This window comes from Haliotis cracherodii, unplaced genomic scaffold, assembly GCF_022045235.1.
Source record: "Haliotis cracherodii isolate W230 unplaced genomic scaffold, xgHalCrac1.p SCAF_19, whole genome shotgun sequence".
Classification (NCBI taxonomy): Eukaryota; Metazoa; Mollusca; class Gastropoda; order Lepetellida; family Haliotidae; genus Haliotis; species Haliotis cracherodii.
In genome coordinates this window covers 7329908-7347823 of record NW_027266274.1, presented here as the reverse complement: position 1 = coordinate 7347823, position 17916 = coordinate 7329908, and the positions used below count along the sequence as shown (strand labels likewise).

Here is a 17916-nt window from a genome sequence, read left to right as displayed (position 1 = left end):
AAATCACTAACAGCTCTGCTACTGCAGCTGTTAGCAGTAGTTTGTACATTTAAGACACTGCTTATTACTGTCTACAAACTGAAAAGAATGCTAGATAAAATCTCACACTTGTGTCTTTTGAAATATATAAACACTCGGAGGTTTTTCATTTTCATCAACGAGTGTTGATATATTTGATATCAAAAGACACCAGGGTGAGATTATATTTATCATCCAACATCATTCTTCCAACTTTTTCAGTTCAGATTCTCTATGTCTGGTCACCTATGACTTGGTTTGACTATGTCTGATATAGTTCTTTCCTCATCAAACCTGAGACTTGTAAAGTGATTATTAATCTTGCTATATCTCGGGGGCTGTTCCAATTTACACTTGTCAGAGGGGTACACAAAGTACGTGATCTAGACTACCAGTTGTCGGACTTTCATTTTTGTGGAAGCCTCGGTGGCTGAGTGGGTTAGATCGCTGTCTTTGAGTGCTGGCGATTAGGTGCCTCACTCTGGCAGTGTGGGTTGGAATCACGGATGGGACTCTAAGTACGGACCTGTACTTTACAAAGAAGGTGTTATCCCAAATATAACATTTGTTACATTATTAATCTTGCTATATCTTTTATTGGTCAGGGGGGTATTGATTCTTATCTCATCATGCCTTTCACTGATCTGGAGCTATTTTATATCTATATATCTGGTTATATCTGCTATTTGTCACGTGATTATCCATACTGACCTAGTCATGCCTCAAACTAAAGTCACAAATTACCTTAATCTTGTAATTTTCTTTATATAACCCTTTGTGTAATCAAACTGCAATAAGACGACGATAAGACGAGTCACAAAGAGGTTTTCATCACGTAGGACTGGGGAGAAACAGCGTTATGACATCTACCCTTGACATCTACCCGGGGTACCCTAACCTCCAACTCACCTGTGTACGGACAACCAAGAAGTCCGACTCTCATACTAATCTTCCCATGCCATTCCATTGGATGAAACCTCACGAACCGGGACACGAACGGCGAGTTGAGGAAATGCGTCCTGTCTGTATTTTTGTCGGAGTTGCCCCCAAACAGCTGTTCAAAAGCAAAACAGATCAACTTATATGATAAGCGTCGAGGCTACTACACATGAAAGTGTGACGTCACTACGTGACCTACGCTGTCGTGAAGGTGCGCCATCTACATCCTGGCTAGCCATGCCTACGGGTGTCATCACCACATGCCGCGGCCACCGACCCACGACTCGTGAAGATGGTGCCAGGGGGTGACAAACGTGTGGTGGGGGGGAACAGGAAGAGCAGGAAGTCACGTGGACAGTCACGTGCCGCAGGGGGTTGTGGGATGTGATGTTGTGTGCTGGGACGGAGGCTTGCAGTCAGTCCAATCTGTTGTGTTGTGTTGAGTACAGAGGTGTTAATTAATATAAGTGGGCTGCATGCATGCAGTTTACAAAGTGAGTGGAAACGTTAGCTCGTTAATGTGAAAGTGTTCGTGAGTGATCAGTGGAAGTGATAGAGCCTGAAGGATAAGAGTCAGGTGCAATGTTAGAGTAATCTCCCTTGATATAAATTGAATTTCGAATGTATATTAATGCACGCCCTATATATGACATCTTCCCGAGGCAAGTGTGTCTACAAGCCAATATCAAAGTCTATTTATAAACTTTAATACAGGCCATGGACACCCTTGCCTCGCGAAGATGATGCAAGACGTCAAAATAAATGTTTTTCGGATTTTTTTGCAAATTTGAATATCAAACGTTTTAAAGGGAGATTACTCTGCTTAAACATCTGAAAGCGCTCTTCAGTGGTGGAGAGAACATCATGCAATGAGTATTCAGATGAAATCAACTCATGCTATTAAATCAAGGCACACATGCATAACATCAAACTATTAAAGTGAAGATCGTGCTGATTGCAATACAACATGCATATTTTATGTCAAACGGCATTGTCGTAGAGAGACTCAATGCAGAAAACAAGCAGATTATGATAAAAGGTATTTCATTCATATTAATTAATATCTTAATGCATAACTCAATTAAGAAAGCTCGTTACATCAGAAAGAGCAGGCTTTTAGATCAACAACATCAAGAGTACGTTAAGCGTAACACAGGCCACCCACATCACATCCTGGCTTCGTTCATTATACGACCTACGACCTTGTAACAAAGAAAACAGAAGAAAAAATATATGAAAAAAAGTACCCTGTGCTCTCCTTATGCTTAAGAAAAGTTACAAATAAAAAGAGTCCTAATCATGCATTTGTTATAAAGATGTTGACACTATGACGAAAAATTGACATTGAGATTTTGGCCGAAACGTGTTGCCATACACGATGCACATCCAAAATAGATCGGAGTTCACTACAAGACATAGAAACCATGCCACGAACATGCCCACGAGATACCATTCCACGAGAAACAATCACGGCTAGCTATTGCTATAACTATTCTGTCAAAAAGGAATATTTTGTATCGATACACAGTGTCCTACATTTGTCAGAAAGAAAATACAAAACGTACGAAAAAAGCATGGCTTCGCCATTTACTAAGACCTGCATGGTCTTCTGTTACCCAAACTACGCCCTCTTGATGCATTTGAATAATAACAGTGTTACAGTTAATTGTAAACAAGATTGTTACTGTTGAGATCATTTGTACTGAAGCCCGTTTTAGCCACAACGAGAGGCCAGGATGTCGGGTATCGGTTGAGACCGGGCCCCTGAGTTAGTGCTTACCAGGCCTTCCTCCGAGTATTTGTCAGGGATTAAATGCGAAGTAGATGTATTAGACGGTGGACTCCACAACCATCGACTCTACAAAATGAAGGTTGAGAGCGGTTAATCACGGAAGAAGTAGTAGTAGTAGTTGCATATTCCTCCTCGACGGCACGTACACAGGTACTTCCGGTGGGACGTACACAATACTTCCGGCTGGATGTACACAGTACTTCCGGTGGCGCACCAATTGGCGGGAACCTGGACACTACGAAAAGGGAGGTAATCCTAGCTGGAAGAGTACATCCGGGCGGTGGTGAACAAAACTGTTTGTAGTTGAAGTCAGTTTGGTTAAAAACCTGTAAAAGCATTGGGACTCTACAATCTTAACTTGGTTCAGGCATGCGCAGTCACACTCTTTCAAACACTAGTCTTGAGTGTTTTAGAAAATGAAGCGCCTACAGGCTTTAGTGGATTCCAAGATGTCAAAATGGGTTAATATTCTACCTAATAAGGCGACTAGAAGGATTCAATGACATCGTGATCATGATAATGATGATGTATGATAATGATGATGACTAAGACTAAATAAATAATGTCTAAATAATGTAACGTTATCACACTTTTTCACGCACATTCACGCACTTCCATCACGTGACCCCACCCACCCAAATGGACTCTGAAAAAGATATATTATTGTTTTATTTAAGCAGTGGCAAGTATTCTATGTGGCGATAGATATGACTCCTACAGAATGTATTCAGGTTAAGCTAGTGCTGTCTACATAATGCGTGACGTCATCAGAAGCTCTAGTTTTAAAGTAACCTGTGTTTAGTCGTCAGTAGATAGTATACTGAATTGGTTCGCTATTGCTGCACAACGCTGTAATGAAACTGAAATGGAGGTTAGAGAATGGAAAGAAAAGAATATATGACATGTAATATATTTGTGGTTGTCTGTCGGGGAATGTCATGTTAATAAAAAACATATTGAACCTAGACAGATGAACAACAAACACATCTAAAGAAAGTGACAATTTTGTTATCATATTCAGCCACAGAGCATGACAGACGTTCTTACGTCTAAGGCTTAAGAGAAATTGTCGAGTTTGCAAATAACCTCTTAATAAAAACACATTATATCTCAGTGACATTACAAAAATTCTGAAATATTTAAAAAAACATTACATTGTCAACTCAATATTTGCTTTGACAAATAGCTGAAGAACGTGTTTCACTTATACCGACCATGTCATGAGGTGCAATCAGAACGCCTCTTTTGAAAGGAGGAGAAAGCCTTAGACATGTAGCACAATGAGCGCAAAGCATATGTTTTTACCGCGAACGTTAGTATTTGCCTAACGGCAGATTATAGTAGAATAGTGGCGTCCTTAAACGGCTGTACAGAAGACATACAGGCATATGGTTCGGGTGAGATATCGGCATGTTACACCACTGCGTGTGCTATCAAAGCCATGAAAACGCAGTATTCAGAAATTAGTGTCCTGTGTTCAATCGAGGTATTCCTATTGGATCTCATGAATAGTATCTAACACCTCTGGGAAATTCAACCTTCGAAGTAAGTTCAGTTAATTGGCTTTAGGGACATGACCACTGTCGTTAGTGGCGGGCTGGGGCCAGTATGCCGGACTGATCACGTTGTATGACCTCCCGTATTGAACGAGTCTATAGCGATGTGTAGGTTTCTGTATATAACGTGTAAACAGCGAGTATTGGGAGGGAAATACTGCTGTGTGTTTATGGATCAGGTTTCCATACAGTTTAACAGCAGGGCTGGGTGGTGGGGCGGGTCTGTCACACCAACCCTAATACCTTGAATCAGTGACCACTTGTACAGGAGGACTATGTACCCTAGAACCACCAAGCTCCTCACAGCGATAGACCGTTCGCGGAGCTCTCTATACTATCGCTGCCACAAGTCAAAACTCCCCACTGTGAATAGGTGGCCACAACCATGCTTGGAGTTGAACTCGCAACCGAATGACCGTTATGTTTACAAGCAAGTAACGACTGTCGTGACACCGAATACACTTACCCCTGCTAAATTACTTTCTTTGTTTGTCAATTTGAATTTCTATTTCATTAAAACTATCATTAAATTGATATAGTAAGAATGTAAGGGAGAAACTGGTTGATTTTCCGTTAGTCCGCAATCTCGAACCAATCTGATTATCAAAACAACAAAGCAAATTCATCTGGAAAACATGGTCAGTCGTAAACCATTTCAAAATTCATTATGATGGCATTCCCAAAGACATAAACAAAAGTATGAACGTTACTACATTTGGGGTTAGAGGCCAAATTTCAAGATTCTTGTAATGGCCGCGCCCACACTGGTGGCAGCGATGTTACCGAGAGTGTAACGAAGGTGTCACGCGCTGGGAAGGAGCTTATAGAACCACTACATATCATGGTACTAGGGGAGAACTGGTTTCAGGACACAAAAGGTGCCAAATGACCTTTTTATGGCCAAATATATATTCTTTTGCCAATATTCAAATCTTCAATTTACATCACAGTGTTTAGTCAAGATGTTTTGGTTTGTTATATTACCGGTTAAAATTTAACGTCGCATTGGCATAACTTCAGCCATAAACCGACTGTTATATCACACTGCTTCTGAAATGTCTTGGACGCAACATCGAAACATCAACTGCATTGTTACGTAAGGACCTCAAGACCTAAATGTTAACCTTCGGAAATATAATCATGTAATCATATGTAAACTGATATGAAAAAAAAATTGGTTTTGTTTGTCAATAAATATTATGTGAAACTGGCAACGAGCCTCCGTTCATCATCAGGGATGAATTAAATTGCACGACTTAGAAAGACGGCTGGAGTTGGGCAATGGTATGGATATTTTTTATCATTAAACAGTGGAAAGTGTTTATGCAATGGTATCATTATAAAAAGAATCTACATTCAAGAACTGGTTAAAGTTTTTTCCTGAAGAAACAGAAGATTCAGATTGGAAATATTTGCTAATTGAAACATTAACAGGATAGAACAGATGACCTTTCAAAAGGATCACATATTAGGGTTATAGAGAGACACTACATCCGTATTATACTCAAGTTGAGAACACAATCACCTCACATTTTCACTCAACACTCAATGTTTCAACACCAATATTCATGTGACTCCTCCTACCTTAGGGTCGAGGTGGTCAGCGTCTTTGTAGAAGTACCACACTTGTGTGTCGTTGCTGTAGGAGACCTTAAACCTTTCCACCCAGTGACTCCTCTTCGTATCTCCCCTGCCTTTGATGATCACCCCCGTCACCAGGGTTGGGGGACCCACGTCTAGCTGAAGCCATTGCTTGTCTGAAACGAACAAGACGCATGCTGTGAGGTTGATGATGTGTTCGGTTCTGATGCAACCCGGGAAACATCACTTGGGGGAATGTTGTTTAACAGCTCAGTGAGCAATAACGAAACTGTAGCACGACGATGTGAGTCGGTGCTCATGGTATTCACCACTGGGGCCTCAAACATACACCAATGCCCCCCCACCCCACCCCCGCGCACACACACACACACATCCCATGTTTGTAGTAAGTGGCGACTAACGGGATCGGGTGATCAGGCTCGCTGACTTGGTTTGATGCATGTCATCGATCCCAACTGCGTGGGTCGAAGCTCATGATGTAATCACTAGATTGTCTGGTCCAGACTCGTATTTACAGACCGACGTCATATTGCTGTAATATTGCTGGGTGTGGCGTAAAACACAAACACAATGTGGCAGAAATATTGCCAATGTGACTTTCAATTTTAACTCACTTACTCATGGAAAGAAAGCCGAACGTACACCAGAAACTGATCAAATTGGATTTAATTTTCTACCATTTCGTAAATTTGAAATGCAGTAATTTCAAAACAACTGCTAAATGCAAATGGTCACATATTCATGTTTTGGTGCAAGTAATTGTTTTTTCAGCTGAATCGCCTGGACGATATAGATATTATAAATTGGCAAGGTATATTATACAAGAGACATGGGGGTGGGAGCGGTGCTTGGGTCTAGCCCATGAAAGAGGCTCATGCATACATATATCAACACGTCTACAGGGAAGGCGACTACGAATAAGACTCCTGACAGACGTTGACATCGTGCGGGATTTTTAGCCCATGTCCTCTCAAGCCCAGAGTCACGGAGGGTCATAAATGATGACTCTTGTCCCAATCTCGGGGCAATAAAATCACAGGTAGAAAAGTCCCGCCATTAAACGGATTAAAGCCCGGAGGCCATTACAAATACTACTTTCCATACAACAAATATTTGAAAATTGAATTTTTTTTCAAAAAGCAGTATCAAAATAACACCAGAGCGAGCTTGCGTGTGGTTACTGTAACAGATTTAACACTGAGAGCTCGCGGGTTAAGCCAGGTTGGGACAGGCGAGATGTTTGGTATTCATGCTGTCACGTTGTGATAAAAACACGCGTTGCAAAATCAGTCATGCGGGAAGTACAATGTAATAATGGCGGATCAACTCGGTTGAAGTGTGAGACCTGTCGGCAAGGGGACACGCCCAACATGCCACGGAGGATGGTGGGGGATGCCACGGAGGACGGTGGGGGATGCAACAATGCCGCTATTGTTCTTTGATAGGTTGATGGAACTCGTGGCCAACTAAAGACAATTAGATTGCAACATTTACATTCATAGCGGACAAAAGGTTAAGCTCGTCTAGGTGTGCTCGCTACCCACACATTGACACTGTGCTTGGTGTGTTGGTCGGTGTTAATGCAGTCTGCATTCCTGCAAACAGGGTTTGAAGTGCAGCCTCGTTGAACCACTAGTCGGATCGCTGGATGGCCTAGAGGTTAAAGCGTTCGATCGTCACGGGTTCGAATCCCATTGGGTAAAATGTGTGAAGCCTATTTTTTGTGTCCCTCGACGTGATAATGCTTGAAAATAGCGTAAAACAATACATCCCTTTTCAGAAGGTGAAAAACAGATACCTTGTCTTTGGCATTTATAAAACGGCGTCTATCACGACAACCAAACCTAGTCACTCACGTACCACTCCATCTTTCAACACCCCCCCCCCCCCCCCCCCCCCCCTTCTCTATACAGGTACAGGGTAGCGATTAGAATCTACGTTAAAATCCCAACATACCACAGACGGTCGAGACACACTTTCTTTCTGTGAACCACGGAGATACATTGACGAGCAGTAGAGCGGGACTCCACAGTGACTAAGGCCTGCTCTTCAGATACCCCATCTATTGAAATCCACTGGCAACAAGCTTCGAGAGGCCAATATATCAAAGTGGTTACAATGCCTATACAAGAGCTCACGGATGATAGTCACACTGGAAGCTGACATGGCGCATAAAGGAGTTTTGACTTTTAATATGTCAGGCATTTGAAGCGTAGGGCGTGGGATCCACACTCGTCAGCGACAGTCGGGGCTTTCAACTCTTTAGTAGATGCCAGATTAGTAGCGACAAAGACGGTCACATGGGAATTGCGCATAATTAATGTGGATAAATGCCCCACAATGACATGTCCTGGGATTTGATCATGTTCCGACCACTGCTGCGTGACCAAACACCGTGTTTTGTAAATAAATACCAGGTCATATTTGCCGTGCCTATAAGTGTGGCGAATTAAATGAAGTACTTATTATTATGTTTATATACTTATGGTAACGCCGAATAATTTATCATTTATCAGGTAAATGGATCAGCTGCGGTAAATATGTGTATATGGGAGAAGAAAAACATTTGTATTGGCAGTTTGGTTATATTTACCGCCATGTATACGATATGCTTGGACTTAACGCTGGTCACCTTGCGCTGCTATTGTTCAACACTGTTTGGCTGAATCATGCACAAGTGTTGAAATCTCGCCCCGACATACGGATACCAAGTAGGGAGATCGGTTTCCGTAAAAGTATTTGTTTCTGTAGCTGTGGGTGGATCTATGTGTCGTGTAGGCCGACATCTGTCATAGATACCACGCAGAACAGGGTTATTGAAGTTAGTGAGTGAGTTGGGTTCACTCAGCATATAATTCCGAATGCATTACGGGGAAAAGGTGAGGTGGAATGGCGTTTAACGTCGCGTCCAAGATTATTGCACTTATATAGCGACGTGCATGTACGTGTGTGTGTTTGTGTGGCTGCTTGTACTAGTCCGGACTGATGCCGATTTATTGTGCTAGCTCACTGAGATACCATGCCGCAGTTTAACATGAATATCCCACTCAGACACAGTATACAGACTCCGAGCCGACCAGCCCTTGTTTTAGCCCCTTAATGCCGAGCGCCAGACAGGGTAACAACAAGTACCATCTTTTAACGTCTTTTGCTATGACGCGGCCGGGGATCGAACCCCGGACCTTCCGCTCTCCGGGCGGACGCTCTACCACTAGATCACGGAGGCGGTCGCATTACGGGGAAGAAGAATGGGCTTGGCATCAGACTCATATGAGGAATCGATCCCGGGTCTTCGACGTGACGAAACACTTAGTCTACCAGGCTACGCGGCTGCTGTGAGAATAAGACGAGTATTGTTTTACGCCGCATTAGTCCAGCTATGAGAACGATGGTGGCACCAAGGGTGGGTCATACATTATTGCCTATGTGGGAATCGAACCTGGGACTTAGACGTGAAGATTTACCGCTTTAGCTGTTATTTGCCTTTGCCACGACAGGACTCCTAAGTTCTGATTATTGTCTTTTTGACAACGAAACACCTCACTCTTTAAAACAAAAAGAGAGTGGGGAAGTATTGAAGTTAAAATGACAAAAAACTCAACTAAACTCACAGAACTTAGGATTCACGTGTTAACACCGAACTCTGTACAATACAATACAATACAATACAACACAATACAATACAACACAATACAAGTAACAACCCAGACACTTGAAACTTAACCATGTATTCTACTCAATAGGAGTTAAAGAATATCCGATTCTTGTCATGGCATGACAAATTAACCATAGTAATATGAAATAATCGAGTGTTCTTCTACTTCTTTTGAGTAGTATATACTATACAATACCATACAATTAACAACCTTGACTCTTGAAACTTTGGCAAAATAAATTTACATGGCAAGACTTCAAATCCTTGGCATCAGATTGTGTTTACTCTATTTCCAAGAACGTGCATCAGATCTCGTAGTAAATTCCACAACGTCGACACCGACCACGCGGCAGCCTTGGCCGACTCTCAGCCAGGTTACCAAGTGCTCCAGCACATTAAAACACAAAACACGCGTTTACCCCATAAGGCTGGCAACGCAGGTTTAACATCAAGGAACTCGATTGTTTATGATACCATATAACAGTGGATTACGCAGCGACGGCGATGAAAGATGGGTAGCGTTGATGATGACGTAGCGACCTGGGGCATATCTCAACAGCACGCTGAAGCCAGATCTCATCGGGTGCTTCGGAATGTAACAAAACCACCGGTGAGACGTGTTGGTATTCCACACGATGTTGACATTAAACATGTTCCAAATTGAGATTGTATTATGTTCGTTTACACTGGATTGGTGGAGGCAATAAATATTGTCCGTAATCACAGTGGTATCACTGGAAGTGTCCAGAACGAGGCCCCTAAAGTAGAAATGTCAATACATGTCGCAAAAAGTGTCGCAAAGTTACATCTGAAACAATCCCAGTAAACAAGGAAGGATTATGTGGCGTGAGGGTGAGTCGTTTTATATCGGCATTGATTCTTTCAGTCAGGTTTTTAATTCCGATGTAAGCTTAATTGTTCCTATTTCCAGTACATCTTCGCCTGTTTTGAATACAGGAGTGTTGAGCCTGTGCCTCGTCATGCAATATGTCGGTGATGATAACAGGGCTAATTTTGTACTATATATACGTGTGTGCAATAAGTTTATTGGCGGATTGTGGGCTCTCTGTATAGAAATAGCTTATATGAATATACAGCATGTATAATTCACAATAGTCGGCTTCCAACGACGGTCATGATACAGTCAACACTCGGAGCCTGTTTAAGTAGTAATAACATTGGTCTGAGGAGGTCTCCTTGTAGCATATAAATGATATAGCAAGGCATCGCGTATGCCAGCATCGCGTATCCTTTCACAATGTTATCTCCCGCAATTATTTCTCCTTTTAAATGAGATGGTGACAATAGTTCTCAACAGATGAATTTAGACTAAGGAGTGTCCATGAGAGGGCGCCATTGACCGATTCTTCATCGCCCCTTTTCGTCGAAAGGTGACAAGCCGCCATTGTTCCCGTGACTCTTATTGGGGGTAATGTCTCGCGTTACAAACCCCCTTCGGTCCTTACATAGTCATCTTTTCTAATATCTAGTGAAGTGGAAATTGTCCAACCATTTAAATATTGTTGGGGAATATAAGTGGTGTGTTAGGTAAATATATGAGATGCTGGACAATGGTAGTTGGCCAATAGTAGGTTTATGATCTCGGGTGATACCTGACACCAGAACAGCCTCAAAACGGGAACGGATGACCCACATTGGTGACTGAAGATACGGACTCTAGATAACATATAGACCAAGAATATGATACGAATCCAGATAAAATATGGATCCCGAATAATATATGAATCTCCAAAAGTTATGGACAACGAATAAGATATCTTCCTCACAAGATATAGACCCCGACTAAATAGGAATCTAGATAAGATATGGACCACGACTAAATAGGAATCTAGATATGAAATGGACCACGAATGGATCTAGATAAAAATATGGACCCCAACTAAATAGGAATCTATTTAAAATATGGACCACGAATAAAATATGGATCAAGATAAGTTATGGATCCCGACTAAATAGGAACCTAGATATGATATGGACCACGAATGGATCTAGATAAAAATATGGACCCCGACTAAATAGGAATCTAGATAAAATATGGACCACGAATAAAATATGGATCCAGATAAGTTACGGACCACGAATAAAATATGGATCTAGGTAAAGTATGGACACTGAATAAATATGAATCTAGATAGGTTATGGACCACGAATAAAATATGGATCTAGATATAATACGGACACCGTATAAATAGGAATCTAGATATGATATGGACCATGAAGAAGATACCAATCCCAAAGATATGGACCACCAATCCCAAAGATATGGACCACCAATCAGATCACCAATAGACCAAAAATACGACGTTGTCCCCACAAGCTGTGGATACCGAATAAGATACATTCTTAAAAAGGATATGGACCCTGGATATGACTTGGACCCGACTAATGTATGGTCTCCGATATAATGTGGGCCAGGAATAGCATATGGGCATGAGTCATTCCGTGTGCAACATCCTCATCCGACCAGGACAGTTTCATTCACCGACTGGAGGGAAGAGACTAATATGATAGCGAATAATAGCTTCGTATTGCCCCTTTGAATTGAAAACGACATCTGTTTGGAAGCCTAAAATGGGGGACAAAGCCTATGCAATTAACATTCTTATCTGCTAAAGGCAGGTTACCAATTCAACGTACAAGGTACAGCCATGCTATATATGGATGCTATTTGAACATTCTTGGGCTTTTGATTTGGACAGTACAATGTGCCTTTTGTTAAAACATCTACTTTGTTGTACATCTACTTGTACAAAACAACATCGTCTCGAGCTGAAGCGGGGGCGGTTTGTTAGGATTCGTGTTATCATTGGATGACAAAATATTTTGGGTAATATTCACTTTTTGCTTTATATAATACAAAACTCTCTCGAGTTGATGCAGTAAATATCATTGAGGCGGGGAGGGGTATCACGATGTCTGGTGTTATTTATTTGACCCTATGAAACTTGGTATTTACGTATTATGGGTATGGTCTCTCAGATCCTAGAGAAAAAATAAAAAAAGGAGTCCAGCCTAAGCCATGAATGATTTTGGCAAGTCTAGATGTCTCAGCTCTAAAATTAAGGATTGTTCTGGGCTCCGTTTGGATTTTATGTTTTTTATTTTATGGATATATATTTTTAAATAAGAGTTTATTTCTGGGACTTAATGGCAGTGTAGGTAGTTGAGGAAGTGCATGTTTATCGCACAGGAAGTACGTGCCTCCTACTCACCATTTTGTTGCTTGGCACACCACGCCTTCTTGCTGAATATATTTCCATCCTCTGGTTGGCAGGAGCTCTTCTTCCGGAACTTCCGGCTGGAGGATGCGGTTATCTTTCCGTAAGGTGGCAGGCCGATCGATTCCTTGCACACTGCAATGTACCACATGCCATCATATACTGCTTGAGTTAGCAGATCTGTATATACCTTACACTCTATGTTTACAATGTGGTCATAGTTTGTTTGTTTGTTTGTTGTTTAAAGCCGCACTCAGAAATATTCCAGCTATATGACGGCGGTCTGTAAATAACCGAGTCTGGACCAGACATTCCAGTGGTTGACATCATGAGCATCGACCAAGTCAGCGAGCCTGACCACCCGATCCTGTTAGTCGCCTCTTACGATAAGCATAGTCGCCTTTTATAGCAAGCATTGGTAGCTGAAGACCTGTTCTTCCCCCGATCTTCATGGGTCAAACAAGGTCAGCGAGCCTGACCCTACCCCCATCCCATTAGTCGCCTCTTACGACAAGCATAATTGCCTCTTAGGGCAAGCATAGGTTGCTGAAGGCCTATTAGAGTCCGATAGTATTGTCATAGCATTCTTGGTATATTTATACATGTTGACTGTTGACATATGGATAGAGCACAATATATTTTTAAATGGCTTGCTCGGTTAGATGAAAAACAATATTTCGATTATATTCCATATATTTTTCACATGAAGGTGAGGTGAATTGTGTTTGACGTAGGGCTCGAAAAAACAATCATAAAACAAGGACATGCACGTCGCAATATAAGTGCATAATCTTGAACGCGATGTTAAACCCCATTTCACCTCACCCCACCACAACACGTGAGAACCGCCATGGCTATACTAATAGCTTTCATAACAAATACTATTATCCTAATAACAAATCGTATTGAAACCTTGATAAATATTTCCATGTAATAGTTTCCTAACGACAATGTCCAGGTTGTTCACCTCGCAGATAAAACGATAAACTACGAGATCCATCATCTCGCGAGAACGTCAACCTGCGCAGGTAGAAAGAAGCACATGTATAATTAACATCTATACACCTGTCCGGCAGACAATGATGCATCACCCCGCCTCGGATACCTGGGAAAACACACAGGTAAGTATCTCTCATATACACGTTGACCACTGCTGCGGAGGCAGGGGGTATTTTGATGGAAGGCGTTCTTTATTATATCTAAATGGCCGCATTCTTGGAGTAGCTGTTGACGTGGGATCGCAGAGAACGGGGAGATAACTCAGCTTAGGTCTCATCCGAGTGGACCGAATGCATTAGTTTGAGTTGTGACATTTGGGTTCCATATAAAATACACTTGTGGGATCGAACCCGGTGTTCTGTGTTTCTAAAATCGGCCACACCACCACTATCCTAATTCGAATCTGGAAATATACTTACGGGCAAAAGAAAGTATACACTTGAGAATTGGATCTAACCAATAAATTACAAACGTTGTCAAAACGTTACTAGGCTAAAAACAGTCGCCGAAACACTGCACACTCAAGGTCCAAAATGCAAACATGATACCTGTATCAAATACATCACAATCGAATGACCGTTTCTTGTTTGTCTCATTTAAGCCACCATGAAACACAGGCGAATACTTTACATTTGTCAGTATAGAATCAACGGGTACCTTCCAATCGACGTGTCGAAAAGGAATTTCGATTACACGATCGGTCAAAACATTAGTCAAAAACCAAATAGTTTTGAAGATAAGTTTTGAAATGTACCTTTCTCAACCACATGTTTTTGTAAACATACTCATATGTTGAACCCCAGGTCGATATTTTAACTATTATAGTGGCATTCCGAGCATACCATGGTATAGTAGATAGAACACTTATCTTTTTTTTTAAACTTATGCCAACATATTGTGTTTACCTATCTCATGAAAAAATCCACGTATGAGCAAATCTATGTGCACTTATGACATGGAGAATGATTTGCCACCATTATGTCTTACAAACGAATCTGTGGCCCCTATTTAACCTGCATGCCTCAATTCCCAGACGGCGATATCAAAATAATGCAGCCCCACTTCCGCATACAGCGTTATGGCTATGGAGTTTCAAGTATATTTATTCAAACCATTTAAGCAATGTCTGGGTATGCGATCATGTAGAAAATGCTAGAAACTCAATACCCTCTCAAAATAAGTTCAAACTGTGGCCTTACCTTGTTCCAGATCGAGAGAACTTAAACTATTTAACCCTGTATCGTGATGCTATCTCCAGAGACCATTAAACACCAATCACCGTGTTAGCAATGCACTGACTAGACGGGCATATGGTCTCAGGGCATACATGATCCCTCGGATTTCAAATCCTACTTTTCAATTTCCACTCGCTGCTCTTGAAATATGCCGGTGGAGTAGACTATATGTTTACATAAACGAGTTCAGATATTCACATAACCCATTTTAGTATTAACAAGTGCCGGGCGTAGCTTCGTTAGACGTTTATCGTCTTGAAATGTGTGTGTATCTAAAGTTTGATGTCGTTTGCACTTGTGGTTGAAGTGTGGAAACGTGGTCAAAGAAAGGTATTCGCGAGACGTGGGTAAATTAAAACACAACTGGCCCGTTATGGAAGTGAAACTGAAATGTATATAATCCTATAAGGGCATAGCCAGAATTGGACAGTTCTTCGAGGTGAACGCACTTAGCGCTCACTGCTCAAAACAAACGCCCATCGGTCGCGAACGTTACGCGACACTGTCGCGATTGTTGGGCTGTTTTTGCGCTATTAATCAAACGGAAAGATCGCGACCCTAACGCGAAATGTTCGGGAGTGTTGCGACCGGGTGGATGTTTCTTTTCATCAGTATTGTATGTGCACTGTTCCTACTCACAGCTTACGGTGAGTGAGGTGAAATTGGGTTTAACGTCGCGTCCAAGATTATTGCATTTATATAGCGACGTGCATGCACGTGTGTGTGTGGCTGCTTGTACTATTCCGGACTGATGCCGATTTATAGAGCTAGCTCACTGAGATACCATGCTGCAGTTTAACATGAATATCCCACTCAGACACAGTATACTGACTCCGAGCCGACCAGTCCTTGTTTTAGCCCCTTAATGCCGAGCGCCAGACAGGGTAACAAGTACCATCTTTTAGCGTCTTTTGGTATGACGCGGCCGGGGATCGAACCCCGGACCTTCTGCTCTCCGGGCGGACGCTCTACCACTAGACCACGGTGGCGGTCACAGCTTACGTGTTTCAATGCATGTTTTGTAGATAGGTCTGGGAACTGTAATGTGAATTATATAATTTAATTTTATTTTATTTTCTTTCAAACATTTGGAGTTGTTGACAGTTTAGACCTAACAAACAGTTAAAGCCTACACCAGCCATACCACATAGCCAAAACATTATTGCCAACGATTTCCAATATTTGCTCCCCCAAAACCATTTTCTACCCATTCCTGACTATATAACCAGAACACATTACGGATAAAGCAAAATTAACATTTTTCACGTGGTGCGGATTATCAACAGCTCAGTGACCCTGACACCTACATTTACAGTCAAGATATCACTTTGTTCTGGACGTGATTAACGACCAAAAGGTTTATATTACATAGTTTGATGTTGATATAGCGCATACACAATAGTTCAGAGGTCATATTAAGGTGACAAAGGTCATGAATCAACATCACTGAAAGAACGTGTCCAAAATGAAAAAATGGAAACGTTGGCGTTGCTACGATCATACTTTGTTGTCGTCTACGTCCTACAATGTACGAGACACTCAATACCGTAATTGAACCTACGTATTCCAAACTTGTAAATTTGGACTGAAAACCTACCCCTACAATAGCCAAACACATTTGTTGCTTTCCCCGGGGGGTCGGTCCAATGTAAAAGATACAAATCTGCGGTAACAACTATAATCATGGCTATTCTTCAGGGGATCATCACTCCAAATTAACACTGTACATTTTAAGGCTGAGCGATGAGACAGATAAAGAAAGTCCCCAGAAAAAACATTTGCTGATACCGTGTGCCTCCAGATGTTGGTTGAAGAATCATTGTGTATGTAGGTATGTAAGTAGTTAAGCCTACAGTATCAAACACCCATATATATTCAGTGTCCAGGTCAACATACGAGAGAGTGGACTTGGTAATCTAGTAGAAATGCTCTTTAAGCGTACGTTGTAGTGCCTTCTTACCTCTGTGTAAATAGGGACTTGTTGTGAATGTATGGTATTTCACCCCACTCTATTTTCAACCTGTGTACATAATTGTTCATTTTAAACTCGTTTGCATTTTTCCCTATTTTGTTCTTGTATTTTTATCAGTGTTTTTTTTTTGTTTTGTTTTTATTGTGATTACGTTTTGTACAACCTAATCTGAACATTCAGAAGATACCGGTCACACAAATGAAATTATTCACAAGGTTTCATGGTGGCGCAAATAAAACAAACAACAAATGTTTATTCGACGGTGATGTATTTGGTACGGGTATCATAGTAATATTTAGGAACTTAAGTTTGCAGTGTTTCGGTGACTGTTTTCAGCCTGGTACCGTTTTGGTAAAACTTGTTATTTCTTTGTTTGTTGTTTAAGGCCGCATTCACGATATCCCAGCTATATGACGGCGGTCTGTAAATAATCGAGTCTGGACCAGGCGATCAAGTAATTGACATCATAGGCATCGATCCACGCAATTGGGATACGATGACATGCATCGTCCAATTTGTAGTGTATATTTCTTCTCCCCGGCAGTTTACACACATGTAATAATCTTCCACGACTATTACTTATATATAATTCATTTACACCGGAATTTGTCAAAACGGACTCTGACTAAACCGGATAACTGTCTAACCCGGACGCAACTTTCGGTCCTACTGAAGTCCGGTTTAGACAGACTCCACTGTATTCAATGCGGCGTTCTGACAGCTTTTACTATATAATGAAGTGTATGAGAGAATACTTACATTGACATCCCATAATCTCCACCCTCATGCTCGGGTGCCTGTGCCAATGAACTGTATGGAATTTGACGAAGCGAGCAATAATTGGCTTATCCAGGTAGGAATGCTTCACAGCGAAGGAGTCCGTGTTTCCCTCAAAGATCTGGAAAATAA

At 41.5% G+C, this 17916-nt stretch overlaps 1 protein-coding gene across 5 annotated transcripts in view; it reads right to left on the bottom strand.

Annotated features, from left to right (window-relative positions):
• LOC139466722 (lactadherin-like) overlaps positions 1-17916 on the bottom strand; it is a 275034-nt gene that overhangs the window by 17546 nt on the left and 239572 nt on the right. For 4 of the 5 annotated variants that reach the window (XM_071248368.1, XM_071248369.1, XM_071248370.1 and 1 more), the window contains 5 exons: positions 17767-17905; positions 12796-12936; positions 5890-6062; positions 2738-2815; positions 928-1072 (listed from right to left, as the gene is read on the bottom strand). In XM_071248368.1, the coding sequence (XP_071104469.1) occupies positions 928-1072; positions 2738-2815; positions 5890-6062; positions 12796-12936; positions 17767-17905 (676 nt within the window). The remainder of the gene's footprint in view (positions 1-927; positions 1073-2737; positions 2816-5889; positions 6063-12795; positions 12937-17766; positions 17906-17916) is intronic. The other variant, XM_071248372.1, reaches the window with a different exon arrangement.